This window comes from Convolutriloba macropyga, chromosome 7 (genome assembly GCF_964194025.1).
Source record: "Convolutriloba macropyga chromosome 7, txConMacr16.3, whole genome shotgun sequence".
NCBI lineage: Eukaryota > Metazoa > Xenacoelomorpha > Acoela > Convolutidae > Convolutriloba > Convolutriloba macropyga.
Genome location: NC_134474.1, coordinates 35,543,355 through 35,568,901, shown reverse-complemented (window position 1 = coordinate 35,568,901; position 25,547 = coordinate 35,543,355). Strand labels below are relative to the sequence as shown.

At 34.5% G+C, this 25,547-nt stretch overlaps 1 protein-coding gene across 1 annotated transcript in view; it reads left to right on the top strand.

Moving 5' to 3' along the window:
* Positions 1-25,547, top strand: part of LOC142342230 (glutamate receptor ionotropic, NMDA 3A-like) — a 95,832-nt gene that overhangs the window by 23,063 nt on the left and 47,222 nt on the right. The window contains exons 2-4 of the mRNA XM_075393489.1: positions 11,358-11,668; positions 21,982-22,180; positions 23,020-23,228. Of these exons, the coding sequence (XP_075249604.1) occupies positions 11,358-11,668; positions 21,982-22,180; positions 23,020-23,228 (719 nt within the window). The remainder of the gene's footprint in view (positions 1-11,357; positions 11,669-21,981; positions 22,181-23,019; positions 23,229-25,547) is intronic.

The window sequence follows — 25,547 nt, the reverse complement described above, 5'->3', positions numbered from 1 at the left end:
TCGACACTTGAAGATCGGTCTTGTGAACTGCGATATCGTGAGAAGTGACTATACCTGTTCCCTTCAGGGGTTTCTTCGAAACGAGCTGTTGATCGCTCTGGTGTTAGAAGATTGTCGATCTTGCTGGCCCAGTTTGAGACATCTCTCTTCTTTGGGTCCAGTTGAAAAGTGACTTGTCTCGAGCACCAGTTGATTGGGAACGAGCATCATTGTTCTCTAATGCTGTTCTCTTCACTTTGAGCTCTAGCTGGCGCTCTTCCTCCAGCAGTTGATGCTTGTGTTCCAGTTCCTTCAATTGCATTTTCAGCTCTAGCTTCCTCCGCTCGAACCGTGCTTTTTCTAGTCGCATCTTGGTTTCCAATTCGATATCAAGTTTCTTCATCCTTTCCTCGCGCCTTTGCTTTGCTGATGATGTTTCCGAAACATTTTCTGTCTCTTGGCCGTTTGCTGTTGCTCCATTTTGCACTGTTTGAGCTACTGGGTTGTCCGTTGGGTAGTTGTTATTGCCCTCGCTGTCGTTCACTGCTTGAAATATGTTGCTTTGCTCTGCATTCATTGCTGGTTGCGTGCCTTTGCTTATATATGCAAGCCAATGTAGTCCAAACTTGCTTTGCGCTTTCTTGCTTCTTTCAAATGTTCTTCAACGAAATTAGCTTGATAGGGCACAAGCTTGTTTCAACGCTGCAGCTGCTTGGCTATTTCTTCTTCTAGAAAGTGAACAGTCTGTTGGTAGAGGACCTTTAGTTTGTTGGGTCGATCTCAATCTTCAATTAATTTGTAGCCAATCCATGTTTTAGTGTTAACTTCTTCCACTAAATCTTGGAACTTCTTGTCGTACCTTTGAGCTGTTGATTGAAACTCCTCTCTGCGGATTGTGCTTGAGTTGCTTGGTTGCTGTTTCCTTTGTTTGTTCCTTTTAATCGGGGTCAACTCTTCAACGTGTTTTTTTGAATTTCACTCGCACCTTTCGATCTGCCTCACTGGCGTTGCGCTGTTGATTCGTTTGATTCTCTTTGGGTGGTGCCTTCGGCACTCTCTTCATCAGATTGGACAGCAGTTTGCCTTCCACTGTCCGGGTCGGCGGACCAAATGTAACGGCTGCTCTCCTATAAAAGTCAAGGAAAATTTTACACCGCCCAGTTCGGTTCAGTGGTTTCAAATCTGTCCCGATATTGTGTTTTTGCAGTTAACTTTTGTGAACTGTATTATCCGCTATGCTGTAGAATACCGTTGCATTACTTGTTGCTCTATTACGCTTGATAACTAATTGCACAGCTTTGCTGTTATAACAAACTTGTTTCTCTCAGAATAACAAAATAATAATTCAAATTGAAACAATCCAATTTTTGTTGAGCTTTTTGTTAATAACTCAAGTTTTAAACAGAACACAGGAATTCCCGTTCCTACAACATGTAGCCCTATAACTTGGCTATAACTATGCAAAGTTTCATCCCTCTGCAGTTAGCAGTTGTAAAACAGGGTGTCTTACCACTTGCAAATCTGATAATAATAATATTCTTCAAAACTCAAAGTTAGCAAGTCTCTCTATTGGTTTCAATAACACCAATGTTGAAGTAGAGTAGGCTTAGTTAACGCCAGTAAAAGAAACTGACTTTATGCTTTGCACAAAGTTTCTCTTACTTAGGAACTTCGTTCCTCAGAAAGAAAGTTTTGAGAATATCAAAGTTAATTCTCTTTTCACAAGTCAAAGTAAGTTAAAACTGTACAATCACTAATATGATCTACAGAAACAAGTCACGATAACAGGTAATTTACCGCTCAAGAAAGTGTGCTTCAATATGCACTGTATGTCAGCTTAATAAGACAAAATTACCAAGTTTCAACTGACTTTTGGTAGTTTTTCAAGCTCCTTTTATGCCGCTAATCACGTAGATTTACATGTCACATTCAACTGTTGATTGGTTGTAGATAATAATGTCGACAGAATGTGAACACTTTTCCATAACGTCACTTTTTCAGTGTAAATTTGATGTCATGGGAAGTTTGTTAACCATGTAGAAGTTTTGTCGAATATTCTGTATCATTAACAGGTTGATTCGCAATCCAATCGCAAAGAATCTTATGCAATACTGTTATGTCGTAGTATTGTTTTACTGATGGTTGAGGTAGTTCGAGTTTGAGTTTCACTTCTTGTATGACAATTGTGTACTAATATTAGTTGCTAAATATAAATGTTGAACAAAGTGAACAAATCTGTATGGCTTCGATAGAATGTAGCATTAAATTTTGCTTGTCATGCTATTCTAGCTTTGAGGCTTGAAATGGCCTTGAAGCGCTATTCAATTTGGTAATTGAGTTAGTAAGCTCAGCCGCCATAGAGATGACAATTTCAAGAAGTTTTAGTTATCTTATCAGTTCGTTTTCAGTTAGCTAAATAAAAAAACATAATGCTACAACTTAAACTTTTGCAATAATTTCATAACCTTTTTTGATGTACAGGGGATTTTGACGTACTGCCAAAAAGTTTAGTACCCATTTCATTCATAGCTTTCCGGACGTTTTTTAAATCGTAAATTTTATATTTCCGTAGCTAATTCTACTATTGAACAAATGTTTTCTAAGGTGATCATTATCTTCGTTTAAAAAATTACTTGCCACCTCTTTTGATTGGGTTTACGTCAACTTTATCGTACAGTCGACCTCTTGTTAAGGGTACGGACATTTTGGACAAAAACTCCAAGGAACCCACTCCCCCACCCAATTTCCCCAATTTTAGATAGGCGCAATTTCTTTCCGATTATCCAGTTCTAAATTACGGTAGCATCAGATGGAGTAAGTATTCAAACTTTGCTGCCTTAGCTGCAGAAAATTTCAGATTTTGTTTGATGTCAATCAGATTTTGAATTGCTTTTATGTGAAACTTAACCGTGTATTTTGACTGGTCTTTACAGCCTTTTGAAAATGTCAGATCACGCTCATAGCATCGATTCATTGCCTCAACTTTGGTTTGCCAAAGCACTGTTCAGGTCAAGTTAATTAAAATCTTGTTTTACATTCTTGTAACTAATCATGTGAGCTATTGTTTAGGTGAATTTTTTCTGTCAAAACTAATCTGTACTATGACAAATATTGAAAATTTCTCAATTTGTTGATAGCATCGAACGGCGTCCAATTAGCGCGTGCATATTTCCAATTACTTCAGTTGTTTTGCTGAGCTATTATCTCAGTTCACAAAACCTCATTTAAAAGAACTCTTTAAAGCTTTTGAAAAATTTGCGCTAGTTCCCTCACTTGTTCTTTTGACAGGCAGCGGTCTGCCGAACAGATAATAAAATTGAATAGAAGATTTATGTTCACTGCAAATGCCACAAATCTGAATTGCAAATTAACTTACACCTACGTCAATTATAAATGCTACAAATAACTAATAATCATGTTAAATAGTGCATAAATCCTGTCAAAATTAATAATTATCTCACGAAAATTGATTGAATATTTGAAAATTATTGTCAGACTTCCCAAACGGAAATCCATGCTTTAATCAAAATTTTAATTCACGTATTTTTCTGAAATCATTTGCTTTCTCAAAATATGTTGATCTTTGAAAGTATGAACAAAATTTGTCTGTTTAAATGAAGCAATTAGCACTATTTTAGGAAGACGTAAAAGGATGGCTGAGTGTTGTCATAAATCCTCTTAGAATAATTTTGTACCTAATTTGTATTCTCTCCCCTTCCCCTAATGAAGAATAGTTTTTTCAAGTGTTGCTGAAAACATGATATAATTAAGTCCAAAAAGAAGAGCCTAGTAGACGTATATATAAAATGCATACATAAAATCAAGATTCGTTTTGAAACACTGTTCCCTTCTGTTCTTTGGGAGTTAACAACAGTTGCAAAACTTACCAAGATGAAATAACTCGTGAGCGCCCGATGAAAACTATGCAAAATTGACATATTGCAAAACTCTGATTTGGGATTCGACGGTTTTTTGAGCCACTCTTTTCTCGCTGCTTTTGCTGTATGAGGACTGGCGAGAAAAGAGTGGAGGAAAACGATAGACTATAATCAGTTGCAGAGTGACTTAAATTTCTTCGATTTGATTAAACGACGCAACGAGATTTGATTAAAAACATTACCACGCCGTAGTTATCGCCCTCTCGAAATTATTTAACAACCCGGCTTATGTTCGGAGATTGTTAACTTCTCGATGGACATAACAACCACGTTGTAATAGCACTATTTGTGGACAAAAAGGATGGTAAAATTGGAAACTAATTGCCAATCTGATTCAATTTTGAAGTTTACTTAATTAAGTCTGTGGAAACTCCTTTTTCGGAGGTTTGAAAATATTTGTTTTCCATTTCGCTAACTAGTTTTGCTTCAACTTCGAATTTCGTTGCGGGATATAAGTTGACCTTAAAGAAGACATTATACACTTTTTCATTCATAAGGGGGCTAATTTGGCATAATTTGTCAGGGTGACGACGCGCTTCTCGCTCTCTCCCTTTGCGCCCTAAGGCGACAGATTAACTTTGGGCTTTGAAGACCTTAAAGGATATTAAGTTGAGACCATGAATTCTGAATCTATGCGCATGCTTTGCTCTTTGAAGGGTTAGAAGTTAATATTTCAAAGGTTTAAAACAGTTATATTGAATAAATGCTCCACTTTCATAGCTCCCTAAAGGATATGAATAATTTTTCTAGGGTAGTTACATGCGCAATGTTCATCAAATAAAGGCCAAACTTTTCAAACACGCTGAATGAGTTTGAGCATAATCATACGCACTAAGTACTGAAAAAGTAATGAACGGATTTGAGCGTTTTTGACCGGTAATTCTAAGAAATTATTGTTTCTGACTGTTTTTTTAGGATACTGCCGTTTTTGAACGCTAATGTAGAATAGTATCGTTCTTGATAGTTTTTTAGGAAACTGGAAACTATAATTTGTGAACGATTTTGATAGCTTTATGTTTGATTTCAACGCACGCAAAGGTCCGCGTTCAAAATCATCAATGCGGATTACCTGGCTTAAGGTGTGGTTTATTTCTTTTTTTTTTCACATATCCTTTCCGCTCGATTGGACCATGATAACGGTTTACTATTTTGTATGTCAAGATGTTGAATCTTGACATACAAAGTGTGTACTCTAACAGTCTCTGCGGATTTGCGCCTACTTAGATAACCGATAACCGATATTATTAGTTTTTGTTAGAAAACAGCTGATTCTGACCTGAACTTGGTCCCCACAATGATAGCAGAATTTTTTGCATAGGCTGTTGGAGTTTGTGCCTAATGTTTTCGGATGGTGGAATTTGTTTAAAAAAATGTAAGACATTAACAAAAACTGGACACGACATTAAACAATCTTTGAAGACAAATTGAAGACCAAGTTCATAAGCTCTTTTGAATTTGCTTTTTCACAGCCTTTATATTTTTTTTAAAAAAAGCAGAGAACAGACAATTCGTAAGAGAGAATAAAGTTGGTCTTCAATTTAAAAAAAAAGTTTTTAAAGAAATGTGGAATCCATTTTACTGCTAATGTCCACCAACTGTCAATACTGTAATAGAATGCGTTAAGTACAAGCCCCAAAGAGCTACACAAAATTCTGCAGTTGAGTTCTATGTTGCGCTATGAGATCACAATTTATCATTTTTACCAACGGAAAGAAAAGCTGTATCTAGCTCATCTTTAATGACAAAACTTACTCTTAATCAATCTTTGTTACGTTTCTGATCTTGAATTTTTCATTGGCTTGATCCTTCCAGCTCATTGGTTGAATCCAAACGAGCAAGAAAAAAATATATCTCTAACAAATTGTACCCTCTTATTGGACAACAAAGTTTATTAACTTCTCCCCCACCAATTGGGTGAGTGTAGTAATTTTGAGGATGTCTACCTATACGTCAATCATTTCTTCCAATATTTACACATGCGTGTCAAGGGCAACGGACAACGTTACCGAGCCTCGTAGTGAAATTCTTTAAGCAACCTGAGCAGGACAATTGAAAGCTATTGAGAGCCCTGCAGGTGCCAAGCTTCTGCTATCTCGAAGTACATCCAATCATTTCAGCCTTTTCCGAATACTTTTGAGAAACAAATGCTTCGAAAGCCAATAAAATAAACAACCTGACAATCAATTATTGGCTTTTTGGAGTTCTGTTCATTTTTTCTGTTCACTGCTATTGCTAGCGCAAAATTACAGGTTCTCGTTGCTTCTAATAATAGATAAGGTTGAAGCGGTGGGCTGATTGTAAAAGTGAGGTTTCAGTTGACCTGCAATGGAAGTAGCCAAAATAAAATATTTCCCGGCCATAACTCTTTCTGGGCAAAAAATTCTTCATTTCTGTTGAAGACGAGAAGTTAGCAATGGCGAAGACCTTTATAATGTTGTCTCTTATTCCATCATGAACATATGTCATGTCTCCTTGGCCTTGCCATGAGACATCAAAGTATCCAAGTACATCTTATGTATCAGATAAACAACAGGGGTATTTTGCTGTCTGTCTCGTACATTTGAACGCCTATTCGATATTCTCAGTTTTCAGTAACAATACGCAGTGACAAACTGACCAGACTTTTGCAAATTGAAATCTCAGTTCCCACCCGGAGTTTGGTGGCAGAGCAAATCAGCGCTGAATCAGTCTAAAGACGTTCTGTTTTTTAGGATGGCTAGTACTCTGTTCATGTCACTATTTACACTGGCCAGTATGATTTTTTGTAAAATTTTACGTCATGAAAAATAATATGTTCAGCTTAACTCCCGCCAACAACGTTTGCTTTATTTGCGATTCGAACTTCCGCGTGGGTGCTTGTGACATCTAATTTGCGTAGCGAGTCGTAACCACTGCGCTAAATGGGCTTTGTGGTAATTGCCTACAAACTAGCTTAAGTATAAATAGTGTGTATACTACTATAGTAATTACCAGTTATAAGCTACAAAAGTATGACTTTATTCTGCTCAGACTTAATTTTGGGGTATGAGTAATTTTCAGACTATACAGGATAAGTTTAGCCTGGGCGAACTCTATGACCTCAATATAAACATAATGAAGAAATACTGCACATAAAGAACCCTAAATTATTCTGAAAATACAATGTTTCATTACTGAATAAGGTTTTTGCTCTTGAAATGTGCTGGTTCAGCGCTGAAAAGCTCTGCGACTCAAGTCCGGGCAGTGAGTACCGGTTTTGACCACAAAAAACTTACAAATCACTATATAGAAAGAAATCTATATAGAAATAGAGGGAAAAAACTAACCATTGGAAAGTTTATATTGGTATCTTGGCAATAATAAAAAACGGACCATTTTGGAACCTTAGTATACATTGAACAGACCATAGCAAACGCATATAACGGATTTTTAATGAATTTTATGGTTCTGTTTACTCTACAACAAGCCAGGTAAACCAATAGAATAAGGAGAAGCTATTTATTTGCTGAATTTCACCCAACCAATTCAAATTAAACTCGATATGTTAATCAACATTTTTTTCGCCCAAACATGCAAAAAATGCATAAATACTTGAAAAATTGGGAACTAGCTTCAAATTCATTGCACTCTTCACAACAATCGATTTGACTCATTCTTTTTAAAGTGACTTAGAAAAAAGTTAATCTACGCAAAAATTTCTGTATCTCAGTGTAAAAACGTAAATTGTTGTTTGAGAAATGAATTGGCCAGATTAAACACGTGTATGTGATTTAATTTTTTCAATATAAAATTACTGAAAATTCTCCCAAAAAGATCGCCAATTGAAGATGTCTTGCTTGTTTTTTTTGTAAAGCTGTGAGATCAGGTAAGGGCATGCTGCTAATTAAAATCGTTTTAGTAAAAAGTTATGATTTTTTAATGTCATCCAAATTTTTTTTTGTATTAGGTTTTTAGACGGAGTTGAGAACTAGACAGCAGATTTTGTTTTGCTTAAGACACCGACCATCTTTCTTTTTGCCAATTAAGTAGAGGAGTTTGTAAAAAGTCTGACTAAATTGTTTATCTGATCTTTATTATTATTATTTTGGGAAAAATTGAAAACGACAATCTACAAAAAACGTTGCTAACTTTTTGTTCAACCCTTTTGTATACAGTACGACACAGCGGCGCAAACAATAGTTATTATCAGTTAACCATTCTTGAATTTTCATTAAACAGATACCTATGTAGATAACTTTTTGTGTTTTAGATTTTATCTAGCTTTAATTTGTTTTCTGCAAAAATTAGCTCAATTTTGTACAAAAAATTTTAATCTGGAATGTTCGTAGAAGGCGTTTTAAAACAATAATCTGACTATCTTGTTGTCTTTTTTTGTGTCTGATCTCAATAAGTTGCACGGCAATTTTTCTTTTTGGGTCGAAAATTAATAGAACCAACTATTGACAATATGTTTATTGGGTGTCTTGCAACCTTTAAATTTTTCAAAAACCAGATAACTATACAATACGTCACGAAATTTATCTTTTCACCCCAAGCAAGACCGTTTTGTTATCTTTCTAGTTGTTGCTAACTTCTGGCATCATTTTGTCAAAAATTTACAAAATTATGACTATAATTAGGATTTTGCACGAGGACTGCCATATTGCCAAAATGTTACCAAAAAATTGATGACTTCTAATTTTCGTGCTAACTGATTTTGCTGGAGCTCTCTGCTTCTATTTTAAATTTTAATTTTGCACTTATGCTCCCAAGTTTTTTAAAGATGTAAATGCGTTTTTTAAATCAGGAAAAAATTCAAAGAATGCTTGTCTGAATGTTAGTAAAAAACAACCTAAATTCAGCCTGCTAAACCTAAAACGTTACTGTTTCAATGACTAGAACCAACAGATGTTGATAATCTCTGGAACTTGTCGATAATTGCCTGTTTGTTTTTCACTATCAAGACAATCGAATGTTTCAATTGTAATTTTTACAAGTTCTAAAAAATAATATCAATGTTTTTTGGACTTCTTTTTGCTTCGTTTCATTTGATTATAATTTTTTTTTCATTCAATAAAAAGCTTATGGTACTTTTTGTTCATGCCATAGCAGCTTAGATAAAGCTGCATTGAACGCGTTTCTTTCCGTTACAATTTTATTACTTTTAAAATTTTCTTCTTAAGGAAAAAGCTGTTTATTTGTTCAAATTTACCCAACCAATTCAAACCAAATTCTATTTGATAATCAATATTGATCTTGGGTTGAACTTGCAAAAATTGAAAATTGAATGAACGCTTGGAAACTCAGAAGCTTGTTTTGAATGCATTACCCTCTTGACAACAATTGACTTGACCCGTTCTGATAGAAGTGACTGAAAGTAAAGCTACGCAAAAATTTCAGTATCTCAGTGCAGAAACATAAATGTTTTCCAGGGAATGATTCTGCCGCTTTTTTGTTGTGACCTCATTACCAAATCCTAACCTGCAAAATTGAATTGAATTATATAAAATAGACATGTAAGTTATTTTTAATTCTTTTTTTCAATAAAAATTTGTTAGATGTTTTTCCAAAATTGCGCTAATAAAGATATTTTGCTTGTCTTTGGAAAATTTTGAGATCAGCTAATGGCATGCTGCTCCTTTAAAATTTTTTGATAAAAATATTCCGATTTATTATTATCATTGGAAAGCAATTTTTTGCTTTTGTTTTTTTCTTGGCGGAACAGGAAAGTTAGACCGCAGATTTTTGTATATCTCCAGTCCACTGAAAGTTTACTGCCAATTAAGTAGAACAGTTTGGAAAAATATCATCCAACTTATGTAACAGATTCAATTGTGATCCAATATTCCAATGAAACATAAATAGTGTTGAATTTAGCTTTGCTTTTCTTATATTGTCTCCAAAATTTGCATATCACTTATCTTTTAAGAGTCTTACTAAAATTTTTTGATCAGATTCTTTCGCATTCTGCATACTTTTGGTAAACTTTTCTAATTTTTACAAGATTTCAAACGAAACTTACATTTAGTTTGGGAGAAATTGAACGCGATAAATTGAATAGTCTTAAAAGAGAAAAACAAAATATCAAAGGCAACGAAATACTTCTGGCTCCAAGTTTTCCTACGCAAAACACAATTTTTTTATTATACTGTTTCAAATACGAAGTATTTTTCAGCTGACAATAAAATTTAGCCTCCGTTCAAATAGAAAAATTGACGAATTAAAAATGGTGGAATCGTTTAGGTGGCAATTAATTAGTTTTTACTTCGATGCGAGGTTTTATTGTCCAGTTTTTGTTCTGATAAAAAAAACGTGTTAAAATATTGCTTCTTTTCAATTTATTCTCGTGTTCAGTACCACTAAGCGCAAAAATAAATTAGTTATTACCAGTAAATCATTCTTGAATTTTGCTTATGAATTAAACAGATACCTTGATAGATAAATTTTTTGTCGCTCTGGATTTTACCTAGCTTTAAATTATTATCAGTAAAATTTAGCCCGATCTATTTGAAAAATTTTAAACTTGAAAATTCGTAGGAGACTGTTTGAAACAATAATCTCACTGTCTTATAGTCTCTTTTTGAGTCTTATTTTGAATAGTTAGACAGAAATTTTTCTTGTAGAGTCAAAAATTACTAGAACTAACTCTTGATTATTTTTTTGTTGGGCATCTTATAACTTTCAAATTAGCATTTAGAAGATAACTATACAATACGTCAGAAAACTCTTTTTTTCATCCCAAGCATGAGTGCATTGTTATCTTTCCAGTTTTTGAAAAGTTTTGGCGAAAATAATTGTCTCAAAAGTTTTACAAAACGATGATTATAATTATGATTTTGCATGAGGATTGCCATCTTGCCAAAATATTACCAGAAGAATAATGATTTTGCGGATTTCTTGCAAATTGGTTTTGTTGGAGCTCTGGTTTTTTATTGAATCTTAATCTTTCACTTTGTTCACAAGCTTTCCGAGATTTAAATGCTTCTGTTTTGAAGCAGATAATGGAAACAAAAATCGCTTGTCTGAATTTTAGTAAAAAGCCACTAAATTTCAGCCAGCTAAGCACAAACCATTATTGTTTTATCGACCAAAACGAACCGGTGTTGATAATCTCTTGTTAACTTCAAGTTTTGTCTGTTTTTTTTTCACTATTAAGAGAATCGCGTGTTTCAATTACACTTTTTGACAAATTTTTATTAACTAAGGTTAAAATCTTTTAGATTTCTTGTCACTTCATTTCACTTATTTATAAACACTTTAATCAATTAGAAAAAGAAGGTATGTTGTTGTCTTCTTATTTGAACTATGACAGTTATGAAAAACTTCAAAACTAATTACATAAATGTTTTTTATTTCTAAATTGCTCAAAAAGTTCTTTGCAAAAATCTGATTTAGTCCTGATCAAAACTCAATAAATAATTCTATTTTAGCTCTGAAAAGAGTAAACTTTGATTTTGGTGCCACAGAGTTCTTTTTGCTTAGATCAACTGCGTGCTAGTGTACAGCAAGAACCCTTCCAGAATATTCGACGCCTTTCTCAAACACAATTTCCTCACTCTCCTGGCGTCTCAACTGTGGATTCTACCCTACTCTGTGTCCTCTCAATTCTGTTCAAAAGAAAGCCCATACAACCCTAGATGGCCGCCTAAACTGGTCATCCAGTGCATACTGGGATGGTATGGACCTGAGAAAGTTGTTGAGTTGCTTCCTCATATTATCAATTCAAGTCTTCATCAAGTTCGAGACCAAATGAATAACGAACCAGTTGATGGGTACCAGAATATTTTACAGAGGTCAGTTTCCAAACTTAAGATTAGTAACAAACTTTATCGCTCTTGTGCACCATAATCATTTACATACAGCAATTATTGTATTCTGTGAGCTTACGATGTCGGAATGAAATGTATATTTACCGAGCGCCTTGCCTTGAAGCATTTTAAGAAAAACGAGAATTCATTGATAATTTATGTGCTTCGACTTTTCGTTCACTTACTATCTTGTTCACGTGAAATTTCGCTTAGGCTACTATTGCAAGACATTGAATGATTTTACTTTGAATATTGCACTAAACTTCTTATCTATTAGCTTTTGATACAAGACTGCTGAGTTTACCAGGTTTTGCAGCTGCTAATCACGTCATGTTTCCATTTAGTTCTCACTGCTGCTTAAAATGTCAATGTTCGATTATAGAAAGTTCAACTATTAAAATTTTCTGGTTTGACCAAACATCATAGCTTGACTAACAAATATCTAAGTGTGATTTCACTAAGAATACTATTTCAAAACTATACTGATCAGATTGTTTCAGTGAGGCGGCGTGAAAAATTCTTCAAAAACAACACTAAATCGGATCTTTTCCGCTAGCGCCCCCCCAGTAAGTTAGGCACCCCCCATTTGTATATGTTTTAACATTTTGTATGCATTTGAATTATTACATGTGAATACGCGTAAGTGGGTGACGTCTTAACAAATAGACGTACCAAAATATAGAATTTTCAACGAATGTGATTGGTTGAGAAATTTAAAACACTACCTTTATGCGTTCAATTAGCCTAAATTGGACATAGCCTAATGCTAGATTATAATTTTTACCGCATCGGGGCATGCCTCGCGGGCCATGGCCATGCCTCAGCGGCCCGTAGGACTTGATATGAATCTATCACAACCGAACTTGAGACCAGTTTCCCCCAAAAAAGTATAATTTTGCCTTTTCGGCTAATCGCAATTTCTGAGCTATTTTACGTTAACGCGCATATCCTATTTTAAAACATGGAGAATTTGTTGAGCAATCAGCCAATCAGAAAACATTATTCCTATTTTCTCGATTGTGATTGGTCAGCAATAAAATTTCTATATTTTGGTACGTCTGCCATTTTCACTAGCGCCGCGTAAGTGGGCATTTAGAAAATATTAACAGAACTGTGGTTCGAAATTAATACGTGCATAATAATAACGAACTGCGTATAATGTAAACATCAACCAAAAACTTGTTCTCATTGCGTTTTTAGGAATTACGTGCTTTGTAAAGGGGTCCACTACTTTGATTTTCCTGAAAAATGTTGAAAATCTTAAAATGACGTAATCACGTTTAAATTTTCATAAACGCGAGATAGTTCCGCGCCTTGAAAGAGTTGATAATAACAAAGACCCCAGCAATGTCTTTGTCATCCAAATATTGTATTTCTAAAGCAGTTTTGTAAAAAAAAAATTTTCCGTTGTTTCTGACGGAATTTATGGTTAGCGGAAAATTCAAAGACTGAAAGTACGAACAAGAAAACATGTTAAAAAATGAATTTAAAACGTACTCAGTCAATAACATTTTTTGAAAGTATCACTAGCCAGCCAGTCATCAAAAGTTTGTCCAGTTTTTTGTCAGGCTTTGAATCCAACTCTCCGCTCGTCTCTATATTTTTTAATAAGGAAAAAATGCTAGAGGTAACTATCGTTATCCCCGCACAACCATACGAGCCGGGACTCGGGTAGCAAAACTATATGTACCCACTCTATTGTATCAAAATGATACGACCATCGTCGCATTTTTTTATAAACGCCAAAAAAATAAAATACATAACAATACATGTCGTGAATTACAATACAGAATTCAATTATCCAATGACCTGGATTAACAGGTTTGCAGCATATCAACGAAACCTATGAACCTATATGCGCAAAAACAACAAAAAGGTTGAAACAAAAAAGTTGAAAACAATTAGAAAATGTTATTTTCAGAGATCTAGTGTTTTAGGAAACAATAATAATAATGACCCTTCATTAAATGATTGACCCTACGCATCCTTAGAAAAAAAACACAATACAATAAACTGGTTTGAATCAATGACAGACAAAGCAGAAAGAGGCCTAGACTAAAGAAATTGGAAAAAAGCAAAACAACCACATAAATACATTCCAAACTCTTTATCCATAGCATACCAGAAAACTTTAGAAGTCGTAAAATATGGCTGAAAAGAGACATTTGAATTACAAATAAAGGCAAGATACACAAATTCACTTAAACAACAATATGAGGGAATTGAATTGACCAAAATTTTGTCACACTAAAAACCAGAGAGAACTGATCTTTTGGAGTGAGATATTATAAGACCAAAAGAAAAAACAACAGAAAGTACAATAGTAAAAAATCAACTATCATTTTTTGAAGAGAAGTGATAAAATCATGAAACTGATTGCCAGAACACAAGCACTTAATCAGATGCTCTTGTTGCTCGTAAGAAATCATTGAAACCTGTCATAAGAACGATTAAACGACCAAACATCAAAAAAACTAACAAATTGCCTAAAAAAATTTAAAAAGCCGGATTATTTTTTTGAACAAAAACGGTGTAAAAATCAGCGAAGTCTTTATTTTCACACTGAAAGAATATCATCAATTAACTAAATTTTTATTAGCAACCGATGAGACCTCTGAATAATGAGAATAATAGTTAAGAGAGCGGTAAGTAGAAAAATAATAGTAAAACTCAAAAATGCAGTCTGATTTTTTGAAAATGAACAGCGTATGTTTAATAAAAAAAATATTAGCTATAGCCTGAAACGATTAATTTGATTAATTGGAGTGCTCCTGGATCACGATGGCACCTTTCATTAAAAGAACTAACAGACAAGATAACAAAGTGAACAAACATTTCGCAAAATTCAAAAATTCGATAATACTTCTTTAGAAACAATTAGGATCAATGTTAATGAAATCAATGGTGTTAAACTGATATGGTTAAATTGATGAATTTAATCTTGATTATAAACCTCTGAAACCTTTCTCTTACCCAGTTAAATTCTGCGACAACAAAAAGTTATACAAATACACCAAAAACTCAAAAATTCAGTGAAAATTTTATAGAACAGATTTTGTAAATGTCAGAAACATCACTAGTTTTGGACTCACACTACTAATAAGGTCCCTTTGTGTATAATCAAGACATTTTCCGACATAATTGATGCTAAGTGGTAGGACATGAATAATATCTTGAAAAGGGTAAAAATTAAAATTATTCACTAACTTCTTACGACTACAATTAACTTCAGTGTCATAAAACACCCATTGATTCAATCGGGAAATTTCAAACATCCGCAAATAGGACACATTTGTAGTATATTAATAGCGCTCAAGAGGACAACCACTGTAAACCGATGTCATTTTGATGCACTTGACAAAAGTACCCCACTTTAAAGGTAAATTGAAAGAAATTTGCGCCCCAAACCTACTGCTTTCTCGCTTGCTGTACTACTTCATTGTGATTAAACTCACCGCTCTATTTTGATTTTTCTCTGATGCGAAAAAATCGAAAAAAAACTGTGAACAGATTAAAAAAAAAACAACAAAGCGCACCAACACAATCCAAATTCTTTGGATTGTGTTGTGTCTTTCAGTTCAAGTCAGTTGAATTGGTAACGCGTCATATCAGAACTCCCAAAAAAACTGGAATAAACACCTGAAATCGGTGATTGCATGTCCAAATTCATATGTTTTGTTTTCGAAATAATTTATTCCATTCCTTTGAAAAGTTTAATTATTTCCGTCAGCGGTCATTGTATCAGAAAGCGATTGGCTTGCTGAGCATACTAAGGCCACATTTCTGTCAAAAACATTTGCTTTCTTCTTCAAACTCTCGTTTTGGTCACGTTTCTTGCCAAACAACATACATATTTCTTATTCCTCCTATCCTCACATCTGAAAATGGCATTGCAGGGCATTTGTGGGCATCAACTATGATGCGTGACAATGAGGTCTCCTTTAGCAAACTACTCAATATTTTTTCTGGATTTATCCCACAAGTTGGGGGTTTTCTGTCAGTTATTGATATTCATATTGATACTTTAAGGACAATGTTTGTATGCGCGCTATATTGTTAAATTGAATTTAATTTGTGTTGTGTTTCAAATTCTGTCAGCCTAAGACTTTTCGGTAACAACTGGCAAAAAGTGATTTGAACAGCAGTATCTTGTCTTGCATGAGCACAGACAAAAAGAATGCCATCTTTTTAACATTTAAACTTTCACGTAGTTTTTCTATGCCTGCTATTTATTAATTTTGCTTGACGAGAACAAACCATGTGCATTAAACTTTGTTATCTTATATTATGAGTCTGAGCATATCCAAATTAAATTCGTGAACTTTTAAAACCAACAACTCCGAAAGCTTTTAGTGGAAACGACTCTGAAAGTTTTTAGTTTAATACTGGACTGGTTTTGTATAACGTATTGTTTGTTTTTTGTGCTTGAGTTCAATTAAAAGAAAACTCTGAGTTCAAATCGGTTATTTGGCAACGTAACATTATATTAAGCCCTATTATTTTAGAACTTCTATGAAACAATTTGTATAGTTTTCCTATACACTTCTAAAAATGTGTAGGTCAATTTATTTCAGATTTCAAACATAACGACGCAGGGTATACCCAAATCGTCACGGGCAGATATGCCCGATGCGTGTATCTCGTGTTCGTTTTTACTATGTTAATACATTGAAAGTGGAACAATATTGCGCAAAATAGCTACTTAAGCAGAATCGGCAAAATGGAAGAAAAATTAGCTACCCGTGTTCGCAAAAGTGTCCTAATCTTAGCCGCGAAATACAAGTACAAATTTTATAACCTATTTTTCGCACGGCTTGTATCACACATCTGCTCCATTTATGTATCGATTTTTCGCATGCAATGTAGCTCGATTTTGCATATAATCCGCAATTAAGCCTAAATTAATTACTACTTATTTAATTAAGCCGAACTTATTACTAATATTAGTACTTTATTACTACTTTATTACTACTTATAGTACTTTATTACTACTTATTACTACTTATTAGTACTATTTATTACTACTTATTAAAATTGGCCAGTCCTACCTTGATATACAAAGCCTGTGATGTGTGAGGGATTTTTCGTGAAAAAAAATCAGTTTTTGTGGTTTCATATATTTAAATCACTTTAAATCTTTGAAAGCGTCAATTAAATCTTTACTAAAGTGCTTATTGCATGCTCAAAATGCGCGCGAATAATAGATACCTTAATTGAGCTGAAACGTGCTACGAGGCTTTTAACCTACTTTTCGTTCCGAATGTTCTTTTATTTCGCAAAATTGGCGGAACCCCTTTTGCGAAAAGTAAGATATAAAGGACCTCTCCTAATTTTGTTCATTGTATGTATCTAATGTTTGAGCCAATTTTAAGAAGGCAGAAATTTTGGGGTATACCTCTGCGTCGTAAAGAAGTAAAATGAAAACTTCTCCATAAAACTCAGAATTCCTTTGTGCTTCGCAAAATAGCCTCTATTATTTTAAACACATTAAAATAAATCTGAAATTATAATTATAGTTTGGACGCAGTCCTTTGGTGAGACAATTGCGGTTTTTTCTATTCATGTACGGGAGATCATTTTAAAAAATAATTAGCTGAAACTGCATTTCTAAATTCTCATTGCTTACAAATAACCTAAACAACCTAACAACAATTTTTGTTCTTGTTGATAGTGGTACAACTTCTGAAATCATTGAGTGCCTGCTCGAACTCCATTTTATGGTATTCTATCAAGAATTCGTGTTTCTCTACAATAAAATGGTTCAATAATTTTGTTGCTGAATTTTTTCAATTCTATTTTCATGTGTTAGCGCAACATTAAACCAGAATGATAAAGACAACTTAAGCATACTAAGGCATCATTCCGAACAAGAACATTTATCTCTTCTCCAAACTCTCATTTTAATTTTCAAAATGGAATAGAGGCGGGAAAAAAATTTTGTGGCAACAATTCATGGTAACAGTGCTGATTATACTCTATCACATAGCTCACTGATATTCTCCTGGATATTTTCGGGCAGGTTTTGAAAAATTGCTATTTTAAAGCTAACTTTTGTATACAATCTCCTCTGCTCTTGATTTCACTTTTAATTTGAGTTATTTTTAATGTTTAAAGTCCAACGTTTTAATATGTAACAATTCGCAAACGATTAACGAATATGTTCGTTTTAACAACTGTAACTTTTTCTAAGTGAGCTGCGAATAAAGAGATAATGAAATATTTTTTCAAACCAACATTTTCAAGCTATTTTCACGCTTAATAGGAAAGGACGCGCAACTTTTGCTTGAAAACCATTACCCTGGGTTTATTAAAAAAACTTGTCAACAAGAAAATGAAGAATTTCATGAACTTCTTTTTAAAATGTCATCAAAGCGTATGTTACATTGTTGAAGTTTCTGATGTTTATTTTCTTAAGGTGTATCTGGTAACGTCTAATTAGATTCTTATTCATTTATTTTGTTATAAAAAATAACAGAAAAAACGATTAAAAGCAGTACCTTTACAAAAACCAGGAAAAACGCAACTCGAAGCAAAATTAAAAGTTCTACAGTTTGTCTTACGGGAACAAAAAACTTGACCGGTCCCTGTTGAATTATTGTCATTATGTTAAATTGGCATAAAACTCAAGCTGACTGAGTGGATTGCATGCGCTGTCAATTTGCAAAAACACAAGTATTGGATTTTTGGATTATTTTTTAAAATGCCTAATGCCTGACCAGTGTTGGTCTGCAATCTGTTTTGCGTTTTGTTGTTTTTTCAGTTTTGACTGTATGCCCAATGATTGAAGATCACTGAGCTCTACTAATTGTGTTTTTTGCCAAAAATTGATACATAGATAACTTAACATGTAAAACTGCATCAAAAAGAAACAGATATTTTTTAACATGCGTATCCGGTATTTAAAGTTTTTCACAGAATCTTGAAAGAAAGCCAAGAAATCAAAATTTTGCAAGACATGAGATTTTGAAAGTTTCCATCAAGATTGCAAGATAGAAAGCATACAGAAATGTTACAGGGTTTAAATTTGCAAATTTTTTATACAATAATATGGAAAGCACGCTAATCTGTATGTATTTTGTGCATTCTAGGAACTGTAGGAACAGTATTTGGGCTTGGCCCCAACCAAGTTAATATTTATTTTGTCTATCTGGCAAACGACGATTATCAGCAAAATAGTGATTAATTGTCAAAAAAACTATATCCATTATCAATTCATATATTCATAGCAGAAGGCGCTAAATTGCTCTCAAACATCGTTTTTGGCATTTGTTTTTAGTCTTGCTGATCTTTTTCATGCAGTTTCTTCTTCAACCCAATTTTCCTCTGATCGCTTTTCTGGTCTACACTTTTGACTTTTTGTCCTCCAAAATTGGGATAAACGGGTAAATTGGATGCCTGTTGCAATGCCAGTTTACTATTGATCTTAGATGCTTGCACATACACAAAAAAGGTGAAAAAATTATTTAAATGCCCAAACAACCATATCCATGACTCATGAAAGGACTCATGAAAGACTCATGAAAGGACTCTTGCTCGGCCTTGCTATCGAAAGAACCTAACTGGGCACGTGGAAAAACGTTACCTCGACTATAACTATGTACTGGATCGTTTAATTATGGCCAATATTGGACCCCACCACCAATAGAAATATAAAGTCTTTCCATAAGTGGAGGTCTAAATATGGGTACTCAACCCCTCTATTAAGCTAGCTTCATGGTTATCTTAAGGTAGCCTAGCCTCCCTAAGGTGCAGCTAGCTACTGACGAAGCTAACCGCTCGCCAGTCGTTTGAGAGCAATTCGCCCGACGTCAGTGGGTTATGATTATTTTTTCACTGAACAGGCTACCGTAGTATAGACGACCGATAAGGTTGTTAAAATACTTTAGATCGACAAACAACTGAAATTTAGCTCGACCCAAATTTTCCATGTCAGACTTTGACTTTGAGCCAAATGTTAATTATATTATTTATAGCGCCATTATATGATTTATAATAAAATATTCAGAAACGCCAAAATACATTATAATATTTCACTATGTCAAGACAACCTGAGGCTATTATTTGTTTGAACTGATGTATGGTCGTAATTCTTATTTACAAAAAGACAGTCGCAAACTTTTTACCATCACAATGACAAGGAGATAAAATAGTGCCCATTAAGAACAGAACTAAGAGAACTGAGCACTCTCTTCATAGACATTTTAATTCTAGTTTCTTTTGCAATCCAGCTCCAATAGAGCCAATTACAACAATTACAACATAGAAAGACATAGGTGGCCGGTTCTGTAAGCGCAGAGTGACCGTGAAACAAAAACTGTCTGATTATTACGGTAAAAATAGGGAGTTAAGTTTTTTTTCGATAGAGAATGTAATTGTAAGTTGCTCTATTCTCCTTTCAAAGCCCGCTCTAGAAATTGAAGTTTCATGCTGGTTCAGTCTGCATACAAAAACCAGATAAAAGACCAGATTAACAAAGAAGTTGTTAATTAACTTGAATATCTAGGTGAAGTTTTGTTACAAAAACTACGTCACGAAAGGCAAGTAAGAAATCAAAAATGGCTTAAAGGGTTATATCCCAGTAGGTCTTAGGCAAAATTCACCTTACTATTACATTTCTGTTTGAAATTTTAGAAATCTATATCTAATCTTTTAATCTCTAATTAAAGCATTGGTCTACCGTTGTAAGGATGACATCTTCCAATTTGAGCTTAGCTAATATGCTTTCTCAAACGTTTTTTTGTTCAAGTGGAAATTGGCAGTGTACTCAATACTTTGCCATAATTATATAATAAGTTTTCCTACCACAAAGCTTTATACAAAAAGAACTATCAACAGTTTTCCAAAGAAAGAATTGAATTGTTTTCTCCAGAAAAAATTTTTTTGTGGAAAAATTTTGTTCCAGATATGTAAAATGAATCCACAAGGACCATTGAAAAGATTTGACATCTGTTAAATTACCTTGAGACTGATTACCATTTAGACTGCTTCAAAATTGTGTCAACAAAAAGTCAAAAAGTGTATCATTTTTTTCTCAGTGTACTTTTTGAGCATGTGGTTAAAATGAAGCTCATAAAATGTGTTCTACAATGCATAATGAAACCCTTGTTTGGAAAATCATCAAAAGTTGAAAAAGGTAATTGAAGACAGAGTCATTTGATAATAAGGAAAGCTGAAACTCAAACAAAGATTTCAACCAAAAAAAAAATTTTTTTCAACAAAATTTGTATTAGGAATTGTTCAGTATTTCTGAGCGAAAGAGCTTGTAGTGTCCCAATCTAACTGTTTATATTATCCTTCAAAGTCGTTATCACAATAGCTTGCTTGTTTGAGAATTTTTGCAAGATCGAAAAATGGTTTCAGAAACATTGCAAGTTGAGTTCCATAAATCTGAAACGAGTTGAATGGATTGTGAGCGTAGTTTGCTTGCAACACAAAAAACTTAGTGCAAATTTTGTAGCGGCTTTCTAAATAAAAATTTTAATACGTTAAGTTTGTGGTAAAAGTCTCATTTCTTTATTGATTCAGAGCTATGATCATGTAAATTTTTACATTTGGCGGTCTAAATTCAAGTCTCGGCCAAGACTTGCTTAGTCTAAATCCAAGTCATTGATCAGACTTGGCATGTCCGAAACAGGCCCGAAAAACGCCAAAAATAGGTTGTTGGAACTCCAAATTTAGTTCCGTTTGGTACCATTTGTTATCAGTTTGGGATCAATTTTGAAGATCCCGGGAAAGTGGTCAAAATGATCCCGAAACGTGGCACATTGTAAAAAATTTTTCATTCAAATGCAAGTGTTATCCAATTCTTGGCCAAGACTTGCAAGATTTGAATTGGACTTGCCCAGTAATGAAAAACGAGAAGTAATACTTGTATTTAGACTTGCCTAGTACTGATATAGATCTGGCGTTGGGCCCGGGAAGTAGTGAATTGTATAAATCAATTTTGAGTTAACTCACGATGGTGAACTCAAGACGTCTATACTTATTGGACATAGAACAATTCAGTGTCAGTCTTAGATATTACAGGACCCTGTTGCATTCAAAATTGAAATAGTCTCTTTTTTATACATATTTTTTATCATTGAGGTTTTTTTGGAACGTCTGTTTGTCCTCCTGGTCATCTTCACTTGACAGTTTTTACTTCAAAGAATTTCGCGTAAAAATGAATCACTGAAAATACAAGGTATTATAGGTTTCAATGTGAAGCAACAAATGCATTTCTCTCAAAGTACAATTTAAACACTTTCGTTGTGCTTACTTGAGTACCTTAGTTTTTGACCTCAATTTATTTAATTCAGAACTGCAAGTACCCTGAGAGGCAACATGGACCGGGTGTACAAAACTGAGTTGACGGACAGTGGGGTGAATGGAGAGTGGTTTGATTTCAAGATGAACTCCCATATTGAAAGACAGTTGAAGTCAGTGCTTCAAATCTCCCCCTATCCATCTCCTGCCACCATTTGGGGCAACCTGGGCGAATTTGCATGTACTGTGAAGGTAATTCGGAATGAATCCCCCCCCCTGTGGCAATTTTTATGCATCTTATAAAATATGTTGTTGTTTCGTGTGTGGTTCAGGCACGGTGGAGTGTCTCTGGGGAAATTATTTCAGAATTGGTCTGAATCTACAAGCGGTATGCCAGAAATATAGCGCGACCAGATTCTATAACGCCAGATTCTCTATACACAACCAGATTTTAAAGTTCGCAAAATGTCTGCAGAGCGAACTTTCGTACAGAGAAAACTCTGGCACTCTGGAGGTCTAGCATTTTAAAACTTGTGTGTTTCAAAAAAAGTCGGGACCTTCTGGTGAGATTAATTCCAAATGCTGTTTTCCAGATCAAACCGGTACGCGGGTCTCAATTGATTTCTTCGGCAATTTTACTGACGCAATGGAAAGGGAAGGAAAACATTATCACGAAAGATAACACCAAAGGAAATCAAATTTACCGGTTACGTGACAATCTACCCGACTCCATTTTACCAAATTCCATTATTCGCAACCTCATGACCATGGCTCTCAGATATTTCTATGCAAAACAGTCGTTCTCATAAATTTAACAAAAGTGTAAAACGGAATTGGGTAAATTGTCCTGACACCAAATTTACCAGAAAAAAAGTAATTTTTCGAAAACTTATCAGTTATAGAGTGCCTCTGATCAGCCTCAATGCGTTCGAGTGCGCCTCTGATCAGACTATGCTGCGTTTGTGCAGTTGTTCATAATATGTATTTACAAGTTCAAAAGTAACAGTTATGAGTTCGATTGAATCTGAGCAGAAACTGATTCGGTGTGGGACCTTAGCCAGAGTATCAAGCTTTAACTACTATATTTCTAGGGCTGGGAAGGATACGGATGCAAGACACAAGAGACGAATCAGAATAAAGTGAGAGTGCTGGGTGTCTACAATCCCCCGTATTGGCTGGAGTCTGACTACAGTGAGAAAGAGGGGTGTCTGGGTCTAGCATACCAGGCCAGGGTCTTCTCTCAGTTGGAACACATCGCTGATAATCGAAATGACCTCGCACAAATTAGATGTGTAGACGGGTTCGAATACTTTTGTTCACCATCTAAAGAGAATTTATCATCTATGTCTTTATATCCGTCTCTTAAATGTTAAGAAACTGTTTTTCGCTACTAACCCGCCAACTGAAATAAGGAAATGGGATTGTCAAATGGACCAAATAAACCGCAATGAGTATTGATAAATGTTATCTCAGCTTTAAAATGAACCCCGGATGAGATGCACGACCCAAGCCAGCTCTAATCAGATCAACTAGGGTCGTACACAGGGTAAACCGGGACCCTTCCACAGTGGTGACAGGTATAACTACGATCTGGAAAGTCTGAACAGAACCCCACCAAATTCTTAGAGTCTGATCAGAAAATCTTCCACAATCTGGACACTATGTTCAAAACCAAACGGTCAAATCGAAAAACCGGCCAGTTCCCTCCCCCCAAAAAAGATAATAAACCCCCGAGGAGACTGTTTTGTGAAGAGCACTTCCGAATTTTATTTGATTTAAAAAAGACCACGCCAAAGACTAATTTTTGTCATTGCTGTTGAGCTCAAAGTTTTTAGAACTATTTTTACTGAAGAACTCAAAAACAATATACATAAAAAGACGTATAGGTTTCTCGAAACAATGCCTATTCCAACGATCACCGCTACTTCAACTGTTAAAAGTTTCAGTAGTTGTACCCCCATTGTGCTATTCAAGTTAGTTTGGCACCTCCAGTGCGCAACCCAAGTGGATCTGATACCCCCGTGAGCAACTCAAGTTGGTCTGATAAGAGCCGACTTTGGTCTGGATGCCCCCTATGCGCAACGGAAGTCAGTTTATTTAGAGCTGGCTTGCGTCATTTACCTCATCCTAGGAAGTTATTGCGGTCTATGTTGTGCACACCGTCTTAACGTAGGCTCATAGATCAATTAGTGATTTTTCTATGTTTAAATAATGTTATGTCTACATGTAAACCCGGAATAAAAAATCTGTGCCAGAGAATTTTTAAACTCAGTTATCTGCTGTCTATAACTTGGAGCTGCAATAAATGCACCTCAACCTTCAAAACACAAGTATTTTGAATTCCCAGCACTCATTAACTCCAACACAAAGAGCAAAAACCTTTAATTAAAGCAAAAAAGATATTCTTATACTTTAAATGTATCGCCAATGGAGCTAAAGAAGAGTCTTTTGCTCTCCAACCCTCAGATGGCGAGAGTTTGTTAACAAAGCAAAAGGTCCAGAAAAACAATCATGAAGTGGGTACAAAAATTTCTCATATTATGGTCTAAGTGAGTTTATACATGTGAAAACGATCAATTTAACCGAAAAACTGAACTTAAGGTTTTTCGAATCAGCTTTATTTTCAAAACTATGAGATGACTATTAATTTTCTTTAAAAGTTTCTGTTTCAATTTTCTAATTTATAAAAGTTTTTATTGATTTTTTTACTAAGTAAAAGCCGAATTTTTTTAGTCTAAAATTCACCGTCTTGTCATGACCAATTTTGATCACGATAAGAACGAGCAAATTATTGAGTTGTACACAGTATAAAACTGAGTTCTACAAGAATTTTGAGTTCCTAATATAGTTCATATCTTTCTAAATTGGGACAACTTATATGGGAACTTTATAATAACAGTTTTTCCCTGTCGAAAACAATTATATACAAAAGAAATGCTCGCCATGAAACTTTGTCACCCTTTTATTTCAAATTTTCAAAATGAATGAAAACTTCTTGCTACCAATAATTTACCAGAAAGATGTGCTACTAATCCATTCTGAGTAGAATGATACAGGTAACTGTCATCGGCACGACATTTTTCTGCACTCTATGCATGAAAGTTCACCTATACAGTAATTTGGGCTTGCATTACAGTCTACCGGTGCCGATGAAAAACTACTGACCAAAAAGTGGCTGGCGCCTTCCGGTGCCAATTTTCGCTCAATGCAGAAAGCGCTTAAATTTTTCGAAAGTGGTTTCCACAGAGCACTTAAAAGCCCTAAAAATAAAAATAGAATCAATTAAATGTGAAAAGTAGTTAGGTTTTTCTGTAAGGGCATTTCACAAAATTTTAATGCATTTAATCCTTTCGCCGCTTAATTTTACGACCTAATGTTTTAAGATTTCTAAAATCGGGGATCATACTGCAATTAATATGCTGCACAATTTTTTATGGAACGCGTTTCTGTCAAACATATTTTGCGGTGGAAAGCAGTTTTTACTTCTCAACTTAAAGTTTAAAACCGGAAAACGCTGACTGAAGTACCCATATAGGGCACCGCTTTTACGTTTGCGAGGTTTCTAAGTATGTTTCGCACGCACAATACATTAACGTAGGAAAAGTGAAATCTGCTAATA